A 26464-nucleotide genomic window follows, 5' to 3' on the forward strand; every position below is an offset into this window, starting at 1 on the left:
CCCAGAAAGAAACCTAGAAATCCAAATTAACCAGCTACCTCTTTGCATGGTTGCAAGGTGAGAAAAGGGTACAAAACAGACAGGCTGCAACAAGTTGACATGGGCCACATCCCAAATCCCAGCCCTCTGGAGCAAGGATATGTAGCTTAGGACTTGCAGGAAGTCTCAGGCTATCGGAACCCTGTATTGAAGATGCTCATCTCTGAGCTTCTTCAAAGACACAGCTGGAAGCAGATGGGTGCTACCTTCTGTTGACTGTAGCTTTGTCAATGGCAGCACTCCCCAGAAAACAGGAGATCTGGGATTCAACTCCTTTCTCTGCTTAAAAACACTCAAATCCGCACTGATCGTTGCCCAAGAGAATGGCTTCATCACCAGGTTATTGGCTGTCTAGGAAGGTATGGAGGGAAAAAGGAGATTTTACTGTAGAAATCATGCTCAATAGGAGGGGATTCATCAGGCAAGAAAAAAAGTTCGTGTAAGGCCATGGCAGTATTTTTGTACTATAGGTGTTCAACACAACATAACACAAGCCGTTCTTGGAGCGGGAATGGATAGGCAGATCTCCTCCATCCCAGCAGACAGCCTGAAGCACTAGACTACAGTGCTTGCACACAAGCCTGAAAGTGGTTTCACCACTTCAAACGGGTGGGTGAGATGCCACCCAGAAGGATGCAGGGATTACAGCAGTCTCCTGGGAGGTGGGGAATGTAGGTTGACTCTCCCCATCCCCACCCTCGCCTCTCTGCCCCAGACAAACTATGTGCATTTGAATGTCCTGTTTTCTGTGCAAGTGCTGAAACTACGGACTTATTGTGTAATTTGGGTGCACCAGCAGACTCCTCTTTTAGGGTTTTCCTAGAGGGCGGCATTTAGGCAGAGGAACAATTGGTTTCTACATCCTGGAGGAAGATAGGGAAATTTGTATGTAATACAGAGGGATACCTCTTTGAGTAGGAGGTTGGACTAATTAACCTTCCAAGGAGCATTTCTATGGCACTACTGAATTTAGATGCCTCCAGATAGATGGCAGCTGGTCAGGATTTCTGGATTGTGTTTTTTTGATTTGGGTATTTAAATTATGTAGTAATAGCCTAAAACCAGTGACATTTTCATTACCTTGGTCCCAGAAATTTGCAGCCTAAAGATCGGCCTGGAATGTACAAGCTCTTGTTTTGGAGAGGTCAGCTGCAAATTCTGATAAGGAGTTGTCATCAGGTTATTTGGCCATAAATGCAAATGCATGGATGGGTGCTGGAAGTGGACCCCTGAGCCTCTATGCATTGTTTGCTCCCAGCGCCCCCACATAACCTTCAGTCTCCTCAACTCTGGTATCACCCAGCAAATGTCCTTCCCCAACTCCTGGAGCTTTGTTTCTCCCGAGGCCTCCTTCATATTGCTACAGGCTTTCTCCCCTCATTGCACAGCCTGCAGTTTTGATTATCCTGAGTTATCCAGTGAGCCCCGAGAATGACATCCTTCTGGCCCTCACTCCTGCACCACTGCCTCCGGTGAATCAAGCCAACGTGTACACACCAGTTAGACAATTTGCCTCCTGTTGTTCCTGTCCCCTTATCTCCCTCTGGCCCGGTGTTTATCCTTAGATTGGAAGCTCCTTGCACGAAGGACTTCCTTTTTACTGCTTGGAAAGCACGCAGCGTGTAATGAGTGACCTCTCATTTCATAAATAACTGCAGAATAGCAAACCGGGCTCTCCCTAGACGAAAACTGCTGCCTTCGGTCGGGTGGCCAGCGAGCGCCCGGCTCCCTGCGCATCACCCACATCTCCCTGAAACGCGTAGTGCTCTCTCAACACCACTTTCTAGCCATTTTCTTCAAATATCCCATTTCCTGTATAGCAGTTCTTTAAATAGCACCTGAAAGATTATTTTAAAGGCTTTCAAAACATTTTTGCTGCCGGTTTTGGGTTTGGGGTTGGTTTTGCTGCTTTTTTTTTTTTTATTTAAGCCTTCTTGCATGACGATAATTTCACGTCGTGGGAGACAGGAACAGCTCGAGGAAGCTGCGAAGTTGCATGGAGTACCGGGGCGGGGTGTGTGTGTGTGTGTGTGTGTGTGAAGGACAATAAGTTTTCTAGCACCGTCCCCCTGGTACCGACATTTTGTGCTTTTGCAGACACTCTCAGCGCGGAGCTGCGAGTTTCGGGATGACGGTGGGACTTTATCCCCCGGGGGTAGCCCTCCCGGAGGGGGCGAGGGGCCCCGGGCGGCGGCCGTGCGGCGCGGAGTCCCTTTCCCAGCAGAGAGACCGAGCTGCAAAGGAGAAATGACAGCATGGAAAGCGGAGTATTTTTATCAGGGCCGGTGCCCGGGGTGAGCGGCGGGCGGAAAGTGCCACCCTCCCTCCTCCCCTGCCCTCGGCCGCCCACGCCGGCAGCGGCATCAAAGGGAATCTCCCTTCTCGCGGCGTGTCAGCACCGGGGACGAGCGCACCGGCCCGTCATGGCATTTTCACTTCTCCCGGCGCTTACTCAACAGGCTGGGGGGGGTTGGGGGAGGACTCCCAACCAGCCGCCGCTTCTGCCATGAGGTCACCGCCGCGCTATGCGCGCCTGCCGCCTCCCCTGCTCCGCTCCGTTGCGTCAGGCAGGGGGTATCCCCGCCGCGGCCGAGCGGGGCATCCCCGCCGCGGAAACACCCCGCGCTTCCACGCGTGGCCCTCACCAGCGGGGCAAGCGGGGAGGGGGGGTATCCTGGCTCCAGCCCCAGCGCCGCCCCCTCGCAGCGGGCAGGCACCCCGCGAATGACGAGAATGGCACGGGGAGGGATGGGGTGGCGTGGGGAGGGAAAGCGGCGCACGCTGCACCGGGGGGAGCGCCCCGAGCCGGCGGCCCGGCCACGCCGAGGGGGAGCCGAGTCGCCAAATGCGGCCCGGAGCGTCTTTTTTTTGGAGGGAGAGGAGAGCCGGAGCCGGCAACCCCCGCCAGCGGCCGGCTGCGGTCTTTCCTCTCCGGAGAGTCGCGGGGGGCGGCGGGGAGGGGGGGGTGTGCAGGCGTGCACGGGGTTAGGGGGGACTGCGTGGGCGCGTCGGGGTCCCCGCGGGCGGGCGGGCGGTCCCCGCACCCCACCCCCTGCGCAGAGGAAGCCGGGCGGGGGCGCGGCCCCACGACAATGGGACTCGCCGGCGCTATAAATACCCGCCCGCATCTATATTTGGTTTGGCCGGATCACAACCGGGGGGCCCAAAAATAGCCCCGCGCGCCCTCCCGCCCCGCCGCCGCCGCCGCCGCTCAATGGGCTCCGGCTCCGCCCCCTCCCCCGCGCGATCCCGATCGCCCTGCACGGGGCCCGGCGGCTAAATTTAGCAACGCCGCTTGCGTCAATGACGCGGCTGCCGTGCGTCAGCCCGCCAGGCCCCGCCCCTCGGAACGGGGCCCGTCGCGTCCTGTGCGTGGATTGGCCGCGGCGGCACGAGGATGGCGTTCCGCGGTGACGTGGAGGCGCTGATTGGCCCCGCCGGGGGCCGGCTGCGGCCGGAGGGGAAGTGTCGCCGCGCGGGGAGCCCGGCGGCCGGCGGGTTCCCCCCGCGGGGGGAGCGGGGCCTGGCAGCGGCAGCGGCGGCAGCGGCGCCGCCGGCCCGGGAGGGAGGGAAGGAGGGAGGCCCCGGCGCCCTCGGGAGGACGGCGCGCACCGCCGGCCCCGCCGTCTCGGGAAGGGGATCCCGGGCCCCTACGTGGCCCCCCGCCGCGTCCGCCGAGACCCGCGCCGCCCCGGCCTCCCCTCCCCGCCGCCCGGGCCAGCAGCGTGCGCGGCGGCGTTGCCGGTGTCAGGCTCCTGGAGCGGGAGGCGGCGGGAGCCCGGAGGGCAAAGAGAAAGTGCCGCCTCCGTCGGTCCCTCCTCCGCGGGGCGGCGGCGGGCGGGCCTCGCCCGGTCCCGGCCCCGGTCCCGGCCCCCGCCTGCAGAAGTCGTGTCGTTGAGCCCCTCCGTACGGAGCACAAGCGCCGTAACGGCCGCGGTGACAATCGCAAACGGCCCGGCTGCCGGCCGCGGAAGTAAACACAGCACCGGGCACGGCGGCGGGCGGCGGCGGACCCAGCCGCCACAGGCCCGGTGCCCCGGGCAGACACACGGACACAGACACAAGGACACAGACAGACACACGCAGGCGGGAGCTCGGACTTTCTCGGGGCCGCTCGGCCGAGTGCCCGCTCAGAGCGGCACCTTCCGCAACCTGCTCTTTTGCTCCTGCGCACTGGAAAGTTTCAAAAGAAAATTAAAAGGGGCTAAAACAATGAAAAGGAAAAAGAAAAAGAAAAAAAAAAAAAAGAAAATGGAAAAGGGGAAAAGATACCCCCAAAATTACAAAAAATTTAAAAGACAAGGGAAGAAGAAAAAAGTGAAAGTACAATAAAAAAAAGAAACCCTCAATAATTCCTCCTGAAAGTGCCCCTAATTAACCAAGCAAAGCTGTTTTACCGTTGAACCACTCCAGTAAAGAGTTGCTGCGTTTGCAAAACAACACACCCCGATCTCTGATAATAATAAGTAATAATAATAGTAATAGTAATAATAATATAATAATATTAATATAATAATTATAATTGTTATTATTATTTTAATCTGTCTTGGGAGTTACTGGCCAGGCTGCCGCGGGCAGCCAGCCCCGAGCCGGCCGCCCGTCCACCCCGTCCCGCCGCCGCCTGCGCGGAGCGGCCGCCTCACCGGGGCTGCTCGGCGCTGCGCGGCTCTCCGCGGCTCTGCGCGGCTCGGCTCGGCGCGGCGCGGTGCGGCGGGAGCGCGGCGCACACACTGGGGCGGGGGGGGGGGGTCAGTAGCGTCAGGCTCCCATGGCGTCACTATTGACGTTTCGCATTCCAGCCGCTCTATGGAGAGGCCGCTAGGGCTCCTCTCACATAAATGACGTTCAGAGAGAGGGAGCGGGAGAGCAGCGCAGAGAGGCGCCTCCGTCCTCTCTCTCCGCGCAGGCACACGCGCACCCCGGGGCACTCGCACCGGGGACGCGGCCGCAGGTCCCGGCCCGGCTCCCGCCGCACACACACACAAAGGCGCATCGCGGCGGCGGCGGCGGCGGCAGCGGCTCCTCGGCATCCCTCGCCCGCCCGCCCGCCCGCTCTCTCCCTCCCTCCGCCCGGGGACGGGCTCCTGGCTCCTCGGGCTTTTGCAACCCTTTTCCATGCCTCGGGATAACGCGCCCACCGGACCTGCGGCCGCCGGGAGTCTCCGGGGTTTTGCGTCTCGGGTCCTGCCGCTGGACAGCGCCTACACGCGCCTTTAAGGAAGCGGGTACCTACAAACTAGATGTAAAGACGGAACCTCCACAGCAACCGAGTACGTATACGAACGAGCGGGAGAGGCTGAGGGAGAGGGACAATGCGACGTGTCCCCACTCCGTCAAAGTTGCGCCGCCGGGGTAGATGCTCGGGAGGTGCCGGCGGCGGGCGCGACGCGCTGCCGTGCCGGGCTCTCGCTGAAACTTTTCCCTCTCCTTCCCTTCCCTTCCCCCCCCCCCCCCCCTCCACCCCGCGCCTTCCCCCCGCCTTTCTCCCCGTGGATGCTCACTTGCCGCTCGGCTTCCCGAGCCTCTCCGCCGGCTCGGCAACCCCCGCCGTGCCCGGGGCACCGCCGCCCCCGGCAAACAAACGAGAGGGCTGCGGTGGAGGGGAGCGGGAACCGGAGCCGGTGGTACTACGGTATTTCTGCTGGTTGTTGTCATGGAAATGATGCTGCCGGCGGCGGCGGGGAGTTTACAGCGCCGGTGATGAATGGCAGTAATTTGTCTCCTTCGTTTAACTGCGCTTGGGAAATAGGTGGTTTTGTTTGCACAAGTTGGAGCCGTCTGGGAGGGGACGGCGGGGCAGGTTGAGCTAATCCCACTTGGGGAGGGAGCAGCCCCCCTCGGCAGCCCGGAGGAGCTAGCCCAAGAGGTAATTGCCGGAATGTGACATATTGTATCGAAACGAGACGGGATCTTTGCTCGGCACGTCTGCCCGGCAGCTGCTCCTCGGAAATGTGCACTTTTCCCTTCGGAGGTCAGAACCGGTAACGAGGGGCTGCGGTGCCCCGGCACGGGCGGTACCGTGCGGGGAGGCTGGGCTGCGCCCCGCTCCCTGCCCCCGCGGCGCCTCCCGCTTTCCCCCCCTCGCCCTAATAGCTGCGAAAGAAGTTTCAGTCTTGGAAAGAGGCGAGGAAGCGCGGGCGCTGGGTTGTGATATTATGTCGGGAGACGGTTATCGGGACAGCATTATCGCGATACTCCCTCCCGGGTGGCGATGCGGCTCACCTTCGCGCGGCTAGTTAATAACGCTCTTATTTAACTTGCGCTTTTTGGAGACGATGGATTTCGTGCGAGGATATTTCCCAGGGAAAGGGCGGAAAACCGGGGGATTGGTGTGTTGGGATCGGATTTTTTTCTCCAGGGGAAAAAAAAAAAAAAAGTTTGGGAATGAATCGCTAACTTTTATCCAAGCCGCTTCACTCGATTACATTCTTCGCCCTATTTTTCTCTCCTCCGTGGAGACCGTTGTATGCTGGAGTCAAGCCCCGGTAAAAAACAATGGACTAAACCAGACCAGACGGTTTCTTCGGAGGTGAATCTCACGCGAGCTCGTGGATATTCGCTGGAGTGACCGTGCAGCTCGGGGCGATCCCCCCCTCCCCCCCTCCAAAAAAAAATTCGCGATCTAACCGGCGGTGGAAATCGGGCTCGAAACTTTTTAATTCAATGGAGCTTCCCCCTCCACGGTCCCTCCCGGGTAAATGAAGGTTTCGAAACTCGCCTGAAGAAGTCACAATCACAATGGAGTATTTCACGGTTTCCTCCTCGTATTACAGGGTGGGGAGGGGTGTCACTCGGGGCTGAATGTAAAGTGCACGGAGGAAGAAAAGAGCTTTGACAAGGGTAGTTATTTCCTCCTAATTTACAGCCCTTACGGCTCTGGGCTCCTGGCTCGGGCGGCTGCAGTCCGGAGGGGTGTTGCATGGTTAAAAGCGCAGCGAGTGTCTCTAGGTAACCGGCGGCTCGGGGGGGTCGGTGGGGTGGGGGGAGTGGGGGGGAGAGGAGCCCCAGAGCGCTCCTCGCCTCGCGGGAAGCCGCCTCGCCGGAGCTCGGGAGGGAACAAAACCCTCGGGAGAGAAAGGGATGAGCTGACAGTCACTTAACATCCCGGGAGCTGGGCTTGGGGGCTGGGGGGGGGGGGGCGGGGGGGGGATATCAAAGGCAAGGGGCGCGGAGAAGGAAAAAAAAAAAGCAAGGAACGGGAGAAGGAGTCGCCGGGAAGCGGCTCCCGTGGGTAGGGGCCGGCGCCGCCGCGCATCCCCCGCGCTGCCGCGGAGCCCCCGGCCGTGCTGGCAGCGCCGGGCGGGCCGGGACAGGCCGCTCCCCCGCGTCCGCGCTAGTGGCCGTGGGGCGTCCCGCGGGGCTGAGCCGCGCCGGGAACGGGGCCCGGAGCCGCCGCAGGCTAGCCGGGCTGGTCGAGTACCCCTCAGCTGCGGCCGATAGCTTTCATAGAAACTCTCAGCCTGCTTCCCCCCGGTCTGTCCCCGCTCCCCCCTCAGAAAAAAAAAAAAAAAAAAAAAAAAAAAAGAAAGTTCCCGCGGGGAAGTGGACGCAGGGGGATGCTGCCCCGCTTGTTGTAGTCACCCCGCGCGGGGCTCTCCTCATGCCCTCCCCAGGCTCCTCGCTCGGAGAACAAACCGGCGGCTCCGTTGTCCCAGCCCGGCGCTTTCTTGCCTTTTGTGTGATGAGGCAGCGGGAGCCGGCAGAGACGCGCTCCCCGTCCGGCTCCCCCTTCCCACCCGTGGGGCGAGGCGGGGGCTTTGCCGTGCAAGGGGGCGGGTGTGGGGACGCTTCCCCCGAGGCGCTCCGCCGGCTGGGAGGCGGGAAGGAGGGGTGTGTGGTGCGGGTGTGGGGGCACCCCTCTGCGCCGCCGGTCCCCGCCGCCCCCTGACTCTGCCTTCTCCTCCCGCCGCCGGCGGACAGAGCCCGGGTCGGAAGAGCTCCCCCCGCCGAGGCCCGGCCCCAGACCCGCCTCCGCAGAGAGGTCCCAGCCGGCACCCACCCCGCCGCCGCCCGCCGCCGCCGCCGCCGCCCGCACCTCCAGCCCCACCATTCAGCGCGCAAGATACCCGCCAGGTAAGCTGCCGCTCCGCGGGGCCGGGCGGAGGAGGGGGAGGAGGAGAGGTGGGGGGTAAGGGGTGTGCGAGAGCTGCAGCCCTTCCCAGATCTCTTTGGCATCATCGGTCCCCGACGTCCCGTACCGGGGCCGCGGGGTGTTTAAATCCCAAAAGGATCAGGGCAAGCGCCCGCGTTTCACAGGGCTCTTAGCGGTGCCGTGCCTGGGCACATGGGGGTTGCGAGCCCCCCCCCCAGCCAAAGGCAGATTTAAGGGGGAAATGGGTGGGATGTCAGTGTCCCTGCGAGGACCGCAGCTGTCTTGGTGTCGAGCTGGGCATCCCCCGTGTCAAGCTTTCTCAAAGATAGAATAATAAGGTAATAGCTCTGAATGTCCCTGCCCTGATTTTTTTTTTACCCATTCATTTGGGCTTTTGTGACAGGTTGTTCTTCAATGCGCCTCCTGTGGGGCTTTTTTTTAATATTGTTGGGTAAAGAAGAAAAAATCCCAGGTTATTTACTTTTCAGGGTAGTTAATATTGGTGCCCTAAGTGGAAAAGTAGGGGTTAGAATTAGTCAAGTGCGCTGGCAAAGGGAGAGGTAGGAGGAGTCCCGCAGAGCCAGGAGAGGCCAGACCTTTAGGTTAGAGATATTTTTTCTGTCCTCAGGTCGGACTTATTTTAGACTTCTGCTTTCTTACTCCACTTTGCACAGAATTCAGTGACATAATCCTGTTACGTTCAGAAAAATGCAGGGAAAAAACCATAATGACCTGTTTCCCTGAACTCCTGCTCATTTTGTGAGCTAGCAAAAAAGGCTTTTCCCGTCACAGGGCTGTGTATCAACACGTCCACTTGTGACATTATCTGTCCACTCGCTCAATTGTGTTCCTCAATCAGTTCTCAATGGAGGTTCGTGGAAGGAATTTCCTTCCCTTTTTATTTGCTTAAGCACTGATCACTGCGTTTTAACAGACGGTCCTTGAACTAACAAATGATAGTAACAGGACTTCCCATGAAATGTGTGTGCATGGAATGGCATAGACAGATTGACAGGGAAAAAAGAGAACGGTAGAAAAATACATAAATAACATTGGGAGGCAAGGCTTCTGAAAGGGTTATCCTGCTTTTTTTCTTTAAGCGTTTGGATTTACAAGCAGGAAGGTCTTAATTTCAGAAAACAGCAGTATTTTTTTCCTCAGTTTTTAATGTCTTCTCGAGAAGAAGAAAGATCTGAATGGTTTGTGACAGTATGATAATTGAAATCTGGTGCTTAATTGAAATATGTTTATCTGCAAAGCAAGCAAGAAAGAATCAAAAGCTGATTTAACACTAATTATTTGGATTTCTGCGTGCCAGGTTCAAGTGAAAATTTTAAAATTGCAAGTGAAGGGAGTTCTTAAAATACTGAGGAAAACCCCATTATTTTTAACACAGCTTTTTTTTTTTTTTTTTTTTTTTTTTTTAGTATGAGTTGTCTCTCGAGTGCTTTTGGAATATAAATTGCCACGGTTACGAAGATATGAACTGCCCTTAATTTTGATATACATTGTCTCCATATTTACTTTTCTCTTTATGAGAGAATTTGTACTAATTCATGCATTTTATTACTCTACTATGGAACGAAAATGCACCACAGACTTTTAGTTAGGGTTGCAAATATAGGGCTAGAATCTCACAGTGTTTAGTCAGGCAAACCTCAAATGGATTGCAGAATTGGGTCCATTATTTCCTGAGAGCAGCAAAGGAAATAGCAGACTAGTAGGAAAACTGAAAGAAAAAAAAAAATCAAATCTTTATAGCCAGGCACTGTGTTGCTTCAACCATCCCAGTTATCAGTGAACCACATTCACTTTTATGACTAATGGATAAAAACAATTACATTAGCAGCCTCAACCTTGCTTTTCCATAAAAACAGAAACAGGAATACCACATGCTTTTGCTCTTACATTTTTGCAAATGTAAGGATATGTTGTACCACCCACTTTTTCTAGGAGAATGTTCTACCACAGATAAGCCTTAAAACTACTAGTTAGACAGCAACCTTAAATTATTAGCTGACCAGAAATATGCTTCAAAGGCCCAGAGTTGAGTAAGCAGAATTTATGTTTGCAAGTCCTTAAGTAGCAAACACTGTGCTTTGAGTCGTTCCTCTGACATGCACTGCAGATGCTGTTTAAAATAAATAAAATTTTTAATATTATGCATTTGATAATCTCATTTGCCCTTCATGAAAATTTTATGGCATGGTTGCACGCATACAGAGACAGATTTAGAGCCATAAACTGTTTTCATTCTGCTTATCTAATTCTCATTGACACCTATGTATATTAAGCAGCAGATGTAGGACAGCTTGAGATAGAGTCTTCTCTCACTGACACTGGTATAAATTTGAGTTGCTCCCACGACTAGATGAGAGTAGGCTCCCTAATACCTAATGCTTAGTCGATCCCCGATGCATATTTCTTGTTGAAAGGCAAAGACTTGACGGTAATTTATATGTCCCCTGTCCAGGCGAGAGTGGGAGTCGGGTGCCCAACTGAGCTCCGTGAAATGTGGGAAAGCTCTTAGGAAAGAAGTTTGCGAGGGTCTGGGCCGCGGCCTCGGCGTGCTGGGCGTGTTGTTAACGTCCCCCTTTGCCCTTGCAGATATGCCCTGTGTGCAAGCGCAGTATAGTCCTTCACCGCCAGGTTCAAATTATGCAGCTCAGACCTACGCATATGGCTCGGAGTACAGCTCAGAGATCATGAACCCTGACTATGCCAAGCTGACCATGGACCTGAGCAGTACCGAAATCACTGCCACTGCCACCACCTCCCTTCCCAGCTTCAGCACCTTTATGGAGGGTTACTCTGGCAGCTACGAGCTCAAGCCTTCCTGCCTCTACCAAATGCAATCTGCCTCCTCTGGCCAGAGGCCCCTCATAAAGATGGAAGACACCCGGCTCTCCCCGTACCAGCCCTCACTGCCACCCTCCACGGACGAGGGGATGCCCAGCACTTCCATGTACTTCAAGCAATCTCCGCCCTCCACGCCCACCACACCCGGCTTCCCCTCTCACCAGAGCCTGTGGGATGAGCCCCCGCTGCAGCCCACGCAGACCTGTCTGCCCCCCGGCCACCTGATGGAGACCGCCCCCATGAAGACCGTGCCTCCGCGCTTCCCCCTCTTTCACTTCAAACACTCGCCCCCCCACACGCCGGCTGCGGCCGCTCACATGTGCTACGACCCTGCCTCCCTGAGCCTGCCCCTGGGCTCGGAGAGACCTGCCGCCAGCCAGGCATCCATGGAGAGCCATTCCTACGGGCTTCACCTGGCCAAAAGACCAGCCACCTTAGCCTTCTCACCGCTCGGCCTCAACGCAGCCACCTCCAGCCTGATGGGTGAGAGCAGTGGCAGCGGCAGCAGCGGCCTCCCATCTCCGCCCAGCAGGAGCTCCTCGTCTGGGGAAGGCACCTGCGCCGTCTGTGGGGACAATGCTGCCTGCCAGCACTACGGGGTACGGACGTGCGAGGGCTGCAAGGGCTTTTTCAAGGTGAGAGCTCTGAGGTTTGCTCCCCTCCCCGCTTTCCCCCACCTCCCCTCCCTCCTCACCTGCTCCTGGTCCTCGCCTGAGGGCTTGAGGGCATTGTGTTGTGTGTTAGAGCTCAGACCCCCCAGCAGAGCGGGATGGACACCCACCCAAAGTTTTTGAAGAAGCCCAAAGCAAGCCCTCCATAGGATAAAAGGATCAGCCAGTCTCCGCTGAGAAAGGGCTGTGGCAGTGAGCTGGGCAAACCACATCTCCGGTCTGCCAGCATCCCTCAGCGGAGCACGGGTCACCCCTGTCTGAGCTATAAACTGCATTCATGCCGAGGCAAAACTCACATCCAATCCAGGTTTTACTCAGTCACTCATACCAATTAAACCTTGGTTTTAAGCAAGAAAAGAAACCCTGAAATCGTAAAGTCGGCTTGGTATTTTAGCTGATGGCAGCGGAACCATTCATTGTCCTGGGGCGGTTGGGGTGAGGAGGGCTGTGGAGTCGGCACCGGGTGGAAACTGATTTCACACGTGGGACAAACCCAGGCACGTCTAGTTTTATTTGGTTGCTGCCTTGTCGTTACTCTTCAGTTCAGGAGCCCAGGGAGTCCTCATCAGTGGAAAGCTGCTTGCAGAGCAGTGACTAAGCACTGCACAGGGTCCCGGTGCCTGCTCTGTAACGGAGAAGGCTTTGCAGCTGAGTAGCAACATGAATAACTTACACACGGCAGTTTCTCATTTCTCAAGTGGAAACTTTGTGCTTATATTTTTAAGAATCGAATACTCTCTTTCTGCTCTTTGGTTTGGGTACTTCGTAATTTCCTTTCAACAGACTGAGTTCAGATCCCAGTATTATTTTCAGAAATAGCTTGTTTAAGTGAAGAACTCAGGATAGGCTTTTGGTAGGATGGTTCTGGGCAGCAGCTTTAAGATTTGATACATTTGGGTTTGATTTGGTATATTGCCTCCTGCAAAGATAGCAGTCATGCCCTGTTCTGGTAAAAGATATGACGGGAACAACAAAAATAGTCCAAAAATAGTCGAGGGAAGGGCTTACAACATTTTTTTAACTGTAGACGGAGCTGTTAATGTTAGTTGATAATAATCCTTTGACAACATAGTAAAATACACATGTCCTATAAGACTCATTTGTTATTTAAATATAACTAGAAAAGGGAACACAAATAACATGGAAATAGCAGCTCTTATGGGCCCGATCCTGCCACTGTGGAAATCAATAGCATATCCTTGATTAGGAGCAGTATCTAGAGCTTATTCTGCAAAATTAAACAGTTTTCAGCTTCAAAGCGCAGTGAACAATATTTCCTGTGTCTCTTATATTTAATACATTGAGGCTGTTATTTGAAAAGGAACAGAAATTATGAAATGACACTTATCCATTAATTTTATTGCAGTGAAAGATTTAATATTGAAAGTTGAGTTGATAAATTTGTTCCTGTTCTGCTGTCTTTCCTATTAATGTCTTTTTTGGTGCTAAGTTATTTATTGATATATTTTTGATTTTCAATATCAATATTTGTTACATTTTCTCAAGGCTTACCAGGTTTTTACAAATTTTTAATTTATTGTTGTTTTAAGATCATTTTCGAGTTAATTAAATGTATATAACTACAGTATAATCTGTCTGTTTTTCTCCCAGGTCAGGTTAGCTTTCCCAGAATATTTAACTAAACATATTTTGTAGGGGTTTCTGGTATTTTTATTTTTCTCCCTGATGATTTTAATGGCTAACCAAACCAGTTATTGTGGTATTTGACTAACAATAGAGATAGCAAGAGAAGTACATTGCAGATCATTTTGATTTTATTTTAATAAGGTCAGCAATAATCAAGGGAATGAACCAAGTAGAAAATTGTTCCCAAAGGGATATTAAAAGCGGAGATAATCTAATCCCCAAAGGTAGATGTGATGACCTGGTAATTTCAGATATGATTTTATCATTCAAAGTTGCCTGTCTCCAGAGACTTGCTTCAGAACAATCCTAGATGATTTTCATTGTCAGCAGCTAACACTAATAAAATTGTTTTTCCTGCAGGCTAGTGTGTTAGGAAATTAATTTTATCTAATTATATGAATTGCACTGTCGCTTTTCATGTTGTAATTAAAACACATTTTGTCAGGTTCTAACTTGTTCAAGAAACGATCGGTTTACTATTTTTGTGTTGCATTTTCACAGAGAACAGTTCAGAAAAATGCAAAATATGTTTGTCTGGCAAATAAAAACTGTCCAGTGGACAAGAGACGTCGTAACAGATGCCAATACTGCCGGTTTCAGAAGTGTCTCAGTGTCGGCATGGTTAAAGAAGGTAAGGACTATTGCTATTATTATCCCAGACACTGAAATACTATGTTGAATGAATCTGTGTGTGTGTGTGGACTCGGATATCTGTGCAATGAATTTTACAGGGATGGGATCCATAACTTACCCCAAAATATGTGCATTTGTGTAATAATGTATTGATTTTCTTCTTTTCACCTGTATTATCATATTTAGACTTTAGGCCCCAGAGTTCAAGACCAGCAAGGTCACAGGAGGATAATTTGACACTGGCCAAAATGTCTCCTTTATTAACTTTGAACATTGCTCAATAATGCTGTTGGCTTCCCCCTGTTATCTCACTGGGGACTGCACTGGATTGCACACATTTTGACATAGGATCTTGTCTTGTTCCCATAAGTTGATTGTAAATTTGCAATTAATGTAAATGGAAATGAGATCAATTCATTAGTCCCATTTCTGCAAATATTTTAAGCATGTGAGTAATACTGTGTGAGCAGTCTCATTGCAAATACTAACATGGATAATATTATCTGTATAGCATTACCATATTTTTTCAAGTGCTTCAAGAAAGCTAAAATTACTTTGAATGAGCAACTCTGCTATTTAAAAGGTGCACCGATAGTAGGAACATTAGAATTTGTGTTTCGCATTCTGTTTCCTTTCAGTAGTGGAGTGTCAGTGTGTGTGTGTGAGTGTGCATGGGCACACATACACGGGCGTATAGATGTGCTGCAGACAAAGCATGAACACTAGGAACACAGCTGGGCTTTCAGTCAGCAGCTACATTGCTGCTTACGATCATAGATCTGACGCAATTTTGGTACCATTTGTGTTCCTTTTGCAATCAAAGGCATCAAGAGCGTGTGCTGAAACTGGAGACGGCTCTTATTTTTGCCAGGCTGGCCACCATAAGAAAAGCAGGTGTTCATTCTGGTCCATTGTTTGCTGGTGTCTTCACAACTGATTCATTTTTTTTTTTTTTTACCTAGTTGTCCGTACCGACAGCCTGAAAGGGAGAAGAGGTCGGCTGCCTTCCAAACCAAAGAGCCCCTTACAGCAAGAACCCTCTCAGCCCTCCCCACCTTCTCCTCCCATCAGCATGATGAACGCCCTCGTACGAGCTTTAACCGACTCCACACCCAGGGAGCTTGACTATTCAAGAGTATGTCTCACTTTTCTTTGCCTGTTTGTTTTCCACATATAAATGGTTCATGAACTGCATTTCTACTTACCAGTTGGTTTGATAAAATGAAATTCAATGTGAAATTTGGATGCGGCTAGAAATCTGTCCAGCCAGACATGTCTTTCCATGGTAGGTGGACGATGAGGAGAAAGGAGGTGCAGTAGAAATTAGTGTTAGTAACTATCCATCATGAGGATCTCAATCACAAAGTTACCTGCAGTGTATTCCATAGGTGAGTGAAAGCAAAAATGTGTGGACAAATAGATCATGCTTCTTGCAAAAGGCTGTGTCAAAACACTAGCAATTATGATATGATTGATTAATCTACCAAACTCAGGAGCTGTACTCATATGTCCAGTTTCTTAATTTCCAGGTTCCGAAGGCTAAAATCTAACAGCACTTCCCTAATATTCAGATATAAAGGTTGTGCAAAGCAACGCTGGATGGATAGGGACATTTCTATTGAAATCAGTAGGCATTTTGCCATTATTTAAGTGGGACCAGGGTCTGGCATTGGATATCCCAGCATGAATATCTCTTCAGTAAAATTCACCTTTGTAAAGCAAACCTTTTAAAATCAAAATTCTAAAAAAAATTATCTCAGCAAAGTTTTACCAGAGATTATATATTTTTGTAACTTTGTTCTTTAATGTATCGTATTCACCATTTAAATATTCATGGAAAATTTTGAAAGCTTAAAAACCTGTTCTATAGTTATTAAAATACGGCATTGAAATGGCTTGTTAACTACATTTTTAGACAGATTGATATAGGAAAAGAAAAAATACAGCTAAGAAAAACAAGATCAAATTTCTTCCCCTTAATGAAATATGATTAAATCTGAGACTGTAAAAAATACAGCTGTACTCTGACAACATCTACTTTGGCCATTTATCACTTGTTGCTAAGTAATATTTAATACTAAAGCGTATTTGGTTGTAATTATCTAAAAATTGCATTATTCTATTTTAGACTAACCTATATCATTTAGCAATTTTAAGCATGTTGTAATATCTTTTCTTCAAGCTAATCTGTAAGTACACAATCATATAATTTTCCAAATTATTATTAAGAATATAGCTGGTTAGTACCTGACAGCTTTTTAGGGGAGAATGCATTAGCCATATTTACACGTATTTTCGTATTTTAACTTGCCCAGAATGTCTCAGGAGGTCATTCTGCAAGTATCGAGGTGTGTGACGAGCTGTGCTTTTTGACAGAAATCTGCTGGGTTCCACAGAATTACAGGCATATAATAGTTCAGGCCATGAAAGCAGGATCTAAGCTTATTTATTTATTTATTTATTTATAGATAGAAAGTTCTTTTGCATTTACAAAAACCTGTGAATGAATTCTGTGTATTTTTATGTGACTTTTTTCTTTGTCCTGCAGTAATTATTTCTCTTTTAATGAAAACAGCCCATAGATCTAATTGCTGAACAATTCTGACATTACAGGAAGCACATGATTGACAGTAAATTAATTTAGTCTTGGTAGCTAAAAGATTAAGTATGATTGTCTGTTAGGACATATTAATATCTAAGTTTTTCTTTACAATAAAATAATAGTCTGTTATGTTCAGCAGTACTGAAAAGACAAAAATACGTGGAAAGAAATTAATAGATTCTTATGTTTTTCATAAACATTATACTTATTTTGAAAAGTTAAGGGAGATCAGAAACAAATGCTGTATAAAAACTGAGATAAACTAAATGAAATATGTCATAAACACACTGCAATGCTAATAAATCCCTTTGAAGAATAATCCTCTACCTGTAAAGACTAACTTATGGCATGTTCAGTTAGTCTGTGATCCTGCCGAGCACCACAAATGGGTAGATCTGGAAACCTGGCTTTGGAGTCAGTCCTAACACTTCCACAGACACGACCTTAATGTTTAGCATGGTCTTCATGTTTACAAGCCGTAATGTCTTGACTGTCTTAAAAATACTGGTAAGAGTTTCAGAGAGGAATGTGTACCCTTTCCCTCCAAATAAACATACACACACACACACACACAAAAACCCCAACAAAAACCCCAAACCAAAAATACATTATATAAGCTATGAATTTTAAACCATAACAGATTGGAACTGGTTCTGTTCAGAACATGGCTGCTTTTCATTTCAGCACAGGTTTTAACTTACCAGTCCACAGCAATGGTATATTTAGGTACTTGGTTTCAAAAAGCAATTGCTAGGAAGAGAATTTGGTTTATGAAACTTAAAGGCCAAGGGCCGCAGTCCGGCCTCACACCTGTTTTACTGGTACAATTCCATGAGTTTACACTTCTAAGTAAGTGAGATGAGAAACATACCCTGTATCTTGCTGTCCTTATTCATGCAGAATAGCCAGCAACTTAAACAGAAATGTTGCCTTTTTGGAGGGAGAGTGCAGCATTTAGGTAATAATCCCCGCCCCTTCCCCAGCCACAAAACAAGCATAGCTTCTCCTCTGTGCAGAGAAGTTATTGTTAGGCTTTTGCAGCTGTATCAGTTGACGAAGGTCTGGTGAAAGCAGCCAAAGGGTAGAGCTAGGTTGTGCTATCTATCAAGCTCGCCTCACCATCAGGCTCTCTGAATCTCTTTAGATATACTGTACAAGTTAATGTTGCTGGCTACACGTGCAACCCCCTCCTTGAGTAACAGTCGGGCTTCATTTAATTCCCAAAGGAGCTCTGAGCAAAGGAGTAAGGCAGAGCTTTGTCTTCTGGCTTTCTCCAGGCATGCCTCCAGTTCACACAGGGCAGGTTAAGAAATGCAGATCAGAGCCCTTCCGTACCGTGGCCTCCTGACCAAGGGCAGGCTTACCAGCTCTCTTGGTCAGAAGTTAGGTCAAATATCAGCTCTCCTCAATGAAATAATCATGGAAAAAACCACAGATTTTGGTGCATAAAACAAAGCTATACATCTTGCTTAGCATTACTTATATACTCGTAAGTCATGTTACAAGTAAATAATATTTTATTTTAGCTATTCTTTGCACGTGCTCTTTGTAGCAAGCAGTGGCATATTACAGCAGCTAAAAATGATACAATTCCATATAATTTTTTACCACTCTTCTAAAATTTTTTTCACGGGATAAACTATAACAATAAATACAGGTTATAATTTTTTTAGATGTCTTTGATTTAATTAAGTGCCCCATGTGGGATATACCATACTGTAGCATTCACAGTTATGTGACATAATGCAGCATTCAGCTTCATTAGAAAATGCTAAAACTTTGCCTTATTTTTGCCAAAGGAACACTTTACAAATATTGGGAACAAATTAATACCTGGCATGATTACACTGACTTGTGATTAATTATATTTAGAATGAATTTTGGATAGTATCTTTTATATTTTCCTTTTCCTTCCTCTTCACTGCTCAAAGCATCAAGAATGTGTCTTGCCTTAACAGTACCTATGGTGAGGCAGGAGTTTCCATCGGCCTGTTTGGTTTCCCCACGTAGAAAGAAGGAATCATAGGTCAGCCCCCGCCCAGCAAAGCACGTCTCCCAGGCCAAGATGCAGACTGTCTTGGCTTGCTCCACAGCTTCATTTTAAGAAGGTCCAGAACACGCAAAGTCTCTGAAAAGCATATGATCTTTTTCTACCTACCAATCACCCCAGTGCATCTTGCTGCATTCCAGTGCCAGGAGTAGTTAGTTAATTCTGCCTGGGCATCCTCAACTGCTCCATTCAGATGAGGGACTGAACATGTAAATGATACAGCATACAGATTTTTATACTGGTGTTTCACATCCTTTCTGTATTTTGGCTTCTACCTGCTTTACTGTCACAGGATCCTTCGGAGTAGCTGGGGCAGAATTTATCTCCCCATAAGCTTTACAAGAGGGATTGCATGGGTTTCACTAGCTGACTAGGGATGTGAGCTGGATCTTACCATGAGAAACTCATGCAGTTAGTGTTGGGTAAGCAGAACAGAGTCGTTCAGGGCTAGCACTGTTACCCCAGATATGCCCAGAACTCTCTAGGATTGCTATGGTTCTCCAGTCAGTCAGGGACTCTGACCTGTGTCCTTCATCCCTTACCTACCAACAGCAACCAGCTCCAACTAGGACAGGCAGAGAATAGGGCACCTACCCAAGAAGTTCTGCTTTCTGCCCCCTCTCTCTTTCCTGCACAGGGGTGACTTTTGGGTTGCAGTTAGCAACTTGGGTGATATCTGCAGCCCAAGTGGCATGCCTGTAATAAGGTTCTGTCAGGCTGGCAACCCACTGTTACTGATCAGGAAACAGATGTGGGTCTTCCTGCTTCTACAATGGCTTGGGGAGTTGCTAGGCAGACGTTTAGACTGATGGACTCAAGCCCTAACTGCATGTGGAAAGTTGTTTTCAGAGGGCATGCACACTTCTTTCAGCCATGGAGGCCACCCCAACCTCTCCTTGGCTGAGTCCCAGAGAGAGAGTGGGTATGAAGTCTCTCCCAGAAATAACCCACCAGATGTCTGATGGCGAGGATGTTGTTACAATAAACACCAAATTATTCAGTTCCTGCTCAGAAAATCATCAGCACTTTCCAAGCACAGAATCGGACTAAGCCACGAAAGCTCCTGTTGTATTTTCTGCCAAGAGAGAGAGAGCAGTGTCACAGGAGTGACAGGGATCCGCTGGTGAGGAAGTAAGAGATAGCGGGGAGGGAGCTGTCAGAGGGTCACAGGCAAGCTGAGCAAGCTGAGCCCGTCGAATGGTTGTCTGAAAGAGTTATGGCCACATAAGCGGGATAATAGGTTCTCCTGAACCTTAAATGCTTCTATTTGAAGGATAAGAGGTGATATGGGGCAGCTGTTTTACTTTGAACCAATTCCGTATTCAAATGAAGCAATGCTGCATGTGTCAGATAAAACATGATTTATCTTACGTGTCTCTATCACTGTCAGATAAAATGCAGTTTGAGAGGTTTTGGAAGAAAACTGCATTTTGGACATACTGAGACAAATTAATCAATAGGAAAAGTGTTTAATTGTAGTAAGTTAAATAGTATTCCTCTTCTAGTGTGATGAAAATCATCCTACCCACCAGGTTTCTGTTTCTGCTTGCTAATGGCATATAGGTACTTGTAAAGTGTGATAAGCATTATATTTTATTTATATAAATGTTTTGTATACATGTGGAAATATTTTTGCAATATACATCTGAATAGCAAAATGCCTGTAGGTAGTCAAACAGGTAGATAGATGTAGACCTACTTATTATGCCTTTGATAGTAATACCAGCTTTGCCACAGAAGGAAATGTTGTCGGGCAAGTAACGCTGTATGTTTCACAGAATGCCCTTAAATGCATATAACGTTGCTTTCTGTGGCTTTTATTTTAGTACTGTTCCACTGATCAGGCTGCTGCAGGCACAGATGCAGAACATGTACAACAGTTCTATAATCTTCTGACTGCCTCCATTGACATAACTAGAGGCTGGGCAGAAAAAATCCCAGGATTTACTGACCTCCCAAAAGAAGATCAGACATTACTCATAGAATCAGCTTTTTTGGAGCTGTTTGTACTAAGACTCTCCATCAGGTAACTATTTATTTCGTTTCCTCTTCAGCTGATGTGAAAAATCATCCATCTGAATATTTTCAAGAAATAAATATGGCGCTATCTTTGAACATTGTCAATTGTACCAAAAAAACCCCACAAAACATCAGCAATGTCTGCATCCAATGGATATGGTGTTTAGTTTGTTTTACAGTGCAGAAAAAACAAGGAAGTGATTTAAAAAGAGAGCATAGGTCTTGCTAATATGCTTCTTTTTATTTGATATACCCCATCCTCTTCTTCTATAGTAATTGAAATTGATCCTCAGGTACTATTTGAGCAAGTTTGCTTCATACTCATCAGCACAACTATAGAAAAGCACCTTCAGTATGAAGGCTTTTACCTTTTCCCCCTTCTTTTGTGCACGTGCATCTTTGTCATCTGTTTTTGAAAGGGGTGAAGAAGATTTAAAATCTTGTTCAGATTGTTTTTCTTCTTAATACCAAGTCATTTAATACAGTGAAATGCTATTTGTCAGTCAGGCACTAGTTAAAACACTTCACCAAAAACATTTTCAGGAACTGAGAAAATTCCAAACTGGTGATTTCAATTATGCCCTTGTTTCTTTAGTTTGAAAATGACCTTTGCACACGTTTTTTTAACAGGGATATTGGCAATGGGGAGGGGAATAAGAGGAGAGCTTGGCTGTAATATCTCTCTTAGGCACAGGTTTTCATATAAAACAGTTTATGATGTTATGTGTATTGTGGTGGATTGTTGCATGTATCTTCCATTGGTTTTTCCTTATCAATTTTTACGATCTGATAAATGCAGATGAGACTGAGTAAATGCTGAGAGTTGCAGAATCTCTTTTTTTCTCCAGTTTTTATTAGTTTTGTATTTCAAAATGCACACACTTAGTATTTCTTTGGTTCAAACATACAGTATTTAATGTAAAATGTCTTCTCTGTTTATGCCTTTGGGCAGGACCAAAATCTTAACTAATTAGACAGTCTACACCACATGCTACAGCTAACCTCGGGCTTATAACTCTACCAAGTAAGCAATCATAGAAGCTTGTTTGTTGTACTTTGGCCCCAAGGGAGAAGCATATTGTCAAATGTGAATGCCCACATATGTCTCAGGATAATATGCCTTGGATTTTACATGACAGACACTTCAATACTGGTTATGCATTTTGCTGTAAAGTAGAAGATGCATTTATAATTTTTTTTTCAATTATTTTTATTTGAGGTCTGATACTGCTGAGGATAAGTTTGTATTCTGCAATGGACTTGTGCTTCATAGACTTCAGTGCCTTCGTGGATTTGGGGAGTGGCTCGACTCTATTAAAGACTTTTCCTTAAACTTAAAGAGCCTTAACCTTGATATCCCAGCCTTAGCAAGTTTATCAGCTCTAACTATGATTACAGGTAAGTGCTCCTTTGTTAATAGAAAGCTTTAGAGTCTAGTGCTTTGCTTTAATATAGATTCAAGAAACTTCCGTTAACTATATGTAGGGTAAAGTGAGTATAATTTTTAAGCACTGTAAAGACCGTATCAAAATTATGTACTAACATTAGGCCATCACGTGCCCCTGTTAAGATGTAATCTAACTCTCTTTCTTCATGGTTTCATTGTTTTCTTGGAAAGCAAACCACTTCCAAGCAAATCGTGCAGCTCCTACAAAAACATTCAAAATACTTGCTGAATCAAAAAAAAAGCCTAATGAAATGACCAGGGCTAGATCTTCTTGTAGGAATATTAATATCAGGGTAGCTCGAGAGCTAGACGACATACAGCTAGTATAGCTCACCTCTCAGCAAGATAGACCAGAAAGAGTGCTTCACAGTGACAGGCAGGCTGCTTTTGGTAGCCAAGCTACTGTAGGTATTCCATGTTCTGCTTTTTTTGAAGAAGAAAATTGGAGAATAGAAAGAAAAAAATCCTCTTCTGCAGTTATACAAAAGCTTTTGGGTATGCATGTGACCATATATCACCCCTTCTGCCTGCTGGGGCGAACAGCAGGAAACTAATGTCAAAATCCGCCAAATCTGGCTAGTAAGTACAAAACGAGGGAGCATAACATTGCAAAATGTAATTTTCTCATTCCTGAAACAGTAAAGCTCCTTGAAGTACACACTGCATACCTTGGGCTTCTTGTAATTGAAGAGGCATGGCAGACAGAAGCAGGAAGGGTTGAGAGTGAGGGTGCCTGACAACCATACAGCAGAAGTCAGAGCAGCACTCATCTCTACTGAGAGCCTCACACTCCTTTCAGAAAACCTGGTAGTATAAAGCTGCAACTGTGTCATCAGTGAGAGACAGGGCATCAGTTTGCCTTGAGCTTGATCTTCCCAGGAATGCTATAAGCTCCATCAGGATGGATATTGATTTCCTCCTGCATTTCAGGCATCCACCAGTTTGCAGGTGGTGGCCTCAACAATATCAGCTGCAATCTTCATTTTACCTAGGTTAAAATAATGCTTGGGAAACACTGAGATAAAACACTTAATGGAAGATATAGAAACTATAAATTGGCCAATTCCCACTGCCATTTGTAGGGCCAAGATTTCAGCTTCAGTGCTTACATGGTATGCTTCCTTCCTGCATTTGGGAAAAGGGTTAGCGTATACATGTTCTAGCATTAACTCTGCTTCTTAAGAAAAATATTTAAAATTTTTAGTTCTGTTCATTTCTTTCTGCAATTGGAAAGGGTTCATTAAGGTCCGGAGTCTAGTTTCTTTGATAAAACTCTTAAGTCCAGAATAACTCATTGGAGTTGCTTTGTTCTATATGAAAAATTTTCAAAATGAGTGATACATTAAAGTAAGAAAGACCATTCCCAACTTATTTTTGACTCCTAGATCATCCACAGACATGCATTCATGTATACTTCAATATATGTATTATAAATACTTATAGATGTGTGTGTATGCATATATAATGTGTATATGTATGCGTATGCATTTATATATCTATAAATCAAGGTCAGGTGCTGGCTCTCTCCATATATATTTATACACAGGCATATATTCTCACATGTATCACCTATCATTAATTTAGGTTATTTACTATATATTAGATACACGTTTTTAGGTAGACACAGATAGCTGGAGTTTGTTCTCTATTATCTTCCTGATAAGGATGAGGAGAGGACTGACTGAGAGGATGCAGGCTGATGAATAGGATTCCCTGCAAACTGTCTATGTGAATGTAGAAAAAGCTGTTCTATAGGAAGAAAAGTTTTTCCTCCTTACAAACCCATATCCTGTTCTAACATGATCGTTCTTTGTTCAGTTAGGCAGTGTTTGGTTGCCTTTACATAAGGAGCCGAAGTTAGTCCAGTGGCTGGCTCAGGTCATCCTAAGATATTTCATAGAAATGTCTTTTAATTAATAACATCCCTCATTTCTTCCTTGCCTTGGTAATAACATTTTCAGGAGTTGGCTATATTGTCTGGTCTTCCCAAAGTTTCTAAACAAATGGAAGTAACTGTTGCCTTTAAAAGAAGAGCATTTATGTCCATAAAAGCTTTCAGGTTTTCTGTATTTGTCAAGATTTTCTTGATTTTCTCACCTGTATGAGATGGTGCTTAAAATGAATGTAGTTTTCAGATTATTCTTTTATTTCATGAGGCCAGTATATCTCTGCAGGTTTGCTCTTAAGGACAGAGTATACTTTCATGCGATCTAAATTAGACCGAAGCTCCTGTGTCTAGTGATTTATATTCACAGGTTTCAGATCTCCGAGGGCAGCTAGCTAATGTAGGGACTCAGCCAGAAATTTGGTCCCTGAAAATGGATGGTATTGTATAATGATGAACGATATTAAAAAAAAAAAAAAAGAAAGAGGAAATCAGGTAATTATGGCTAAGAGAGCACTACAGCACAAAATGCTGGTGGGCAGGGTTCTTTTGAGACTTTCTCAGTAATAGTATATTGAAATTTTATATTCAGAAAAGCCTTGAGATTTGCCTCTGGAATTGCATTCCATGAGAAATGTCGTCTTGTCTTCTCTCTACCATTTGAGTATGACAAGGCATGTGCTGGTTTTCAGCTAGTCCCACCAAAGGAAAAAAAAAAAAAATTGTAGAAATCTGAAATTCAAAAATCTAAACATTTTTAAGCATTGTTTTGAGGTTTGGCTTAGGTGGGTGTTTTAGGTGCTATTCTTTACCTCTGGAGAAGGTACTCTTCTTTCCTGTAATGGACTGCCGGAGGTAATGGGTAGTTAGCCATGGCTCAAGCCCTTTTTGTGAGTCAGAGCAAGAGAGAGTGACCTTTTCCAGGAATATAGGATATCTGACTATTGAGTATCACTGTCTTTTGTATTGAGGCCATTTAAAATATTTCACAGGCTGCCAAATGGCTGTTGTGTACAATGATTTGGGGACAAGCTGGTGCTCAGAGGGACACCCAAGGCCCAGTCTCTGATCTGATTCCAACAGGAAGGGAATCTGACCAGGAATCTCTCATGTCCCCGAGGGATATCTTTGTCATTGATCTGCAAGATTGGAAAGAGCAGGAAAGCTCTGTTTTGTGAATCTAGTTGTTTGCTTTTATTAGCAACACTGCAAAACTTAAATGCCGGCTTGAGCAAAATTTTCATTATTACACAAATTGCTCCAGTTCTTACTTTGCATTAGTCAACTTTTCATGACTTGATGGTTCAACCAAAAAAAGAAAAAGGCAACAACCCAGTGTTCTATAATAGTCATAGCTTGTTTTAATACTGTACAGCATCTCTGGTAGCACCGAATTCAAGAATTGTCTCTCCGGGTAAAGAAAAATGCTCCTGAGAATTATGACCTCTTTGTTCTTCTTGATTTCATAAGTGCTTTTCATAGCCCAAACAAAGAGGAGCTCTTAGAAACAAATCCTCCTGTATACTAGTCATTGGCAGTATTGCTGAAGGAGAAAAGTAAAAGAAGTCGCTACTCTCTCACATGTTCTCTCTCTGTTCTGCAAGAGTGATAGGGAGAACTAACATCTCTCTCCCAGTGAAGGAAGGGGGAATAAATGTGAAAATTAGTGTTGGAAGCTAAAAGACATTCCACTCTTTCCAGTGTCCCAAGATACTGAAGGTTGTTCTCTCATTTTGACTCTGAGTCAAATTGGTTCCCCAGTAAGAGTCCCAGTAGTTCCAGTGCCCTTTAACTAACCCTGCTGACTTGTTTGGACATGCAAAGGTTCATGTCCCATCTCAACCACAGCTGCAGGTCACAGCATAGGATGCATATATGGTAGGCATACATGACCATTCATTCTGTTTAGTAATTTTGAAGAGAATGACAGGAGACCTAGTGAGTATTACAATACTTGCTAATTCACTACTTGCTTTTTGAGTAAAACTAAAGGTATGCACAATATAAAATAAACAGGAAAAGATTTTATAGTATTTTGAATTGTATAATACATTAGAAAGTCCATATATTTGTGCTTTTACTGTTTATTTTATGTTTCCTGGGAATTTGCGGTATGTTGCCTAGAAGGAAAAGCATCATATTGGATTGCTGCTGAATTTTCAAGTCCTTTCAGATAGGACATCAGCTTGAAAGAGCACCCAAAATGAAAGAAGTAACATCTGGTTTATTGTGGGTGGCTTGCAAACAGTTAACTTAAAACTCTGCAATGCCAAAGTGTATCTTTTTTCTTTAAGGTACTCCTTTAGGATCTTCCTCTCTCTGTCTCTCTTCTCTTTTTTTACTTCCTTCAGTTGGTTAAGAAGGGCTGGACACAACTTCCTCCAGAGCACATCAGTGGCACTCTGAGCATCAGCCATAAGAAAAGTAGTTAGGAAACAACACATGACATCACCCCACATCCCCATGAAAGCAAGAAATTATTTCTGTCCTGTTATTTTTTTGGGATGTAGGATCTAATGA

General features: G+C 46.8%; 1 protein-coding gene across 1 annotated transcript in view; it reads left to right on the top strand.

Moving 5' to 3' along the window:
- Window positions 1-4915: 4915 nt before the first annotated feature.
- NR4A3 (nuclear receptor subfamily 4 group A member 3) overlaps window positions 4916-26464 on the top strand; it is a 29678-nt gene continuing 8129 nt past the window's right edge. The window contains exons 1-7 of the mRNA XM_074899340.1: window positions 4916-5309; window positions 7960-8112; window positions 10739-11625; window positions 13810-13939; window positions 14904-15076; window positions 20420-20619; window positions 21832-22010. Of these exons, the coding sequence (XP_074755441.1) occupies window positions 10741-11625; window positions 13810-13939; window positions 14904-15076; window positions 20420-20619; window positions 21832-22010 (1567 nt within the window). The 5' untranslated portion in view covers window positions 4916-5309; window positions 7960-8112; window positions 10739-10740. The remainder of the gene's footprint in view (window positions 5310-7959; window positions 8113-10738; window positions 11626-13809; window positions 13940-14903; window positions 15077-20419; window positions 20620-21831; window positions 22011-26464) is intronic.

This window comes from Athene noctua, chromosome 2, assembly GCF_965140245.1.
Source record: "Athene noctua chromosome 2, bAthNoc1.hap1.1, whole genome shotgun sequence".
In the NCBI taxonomy this organism is placed as follows: domain Eukaryota; kingdom Metazoa; phylum Chordata; class Aves; order Strigiformes; family Strigidae; genus Athene; species Athene noctua.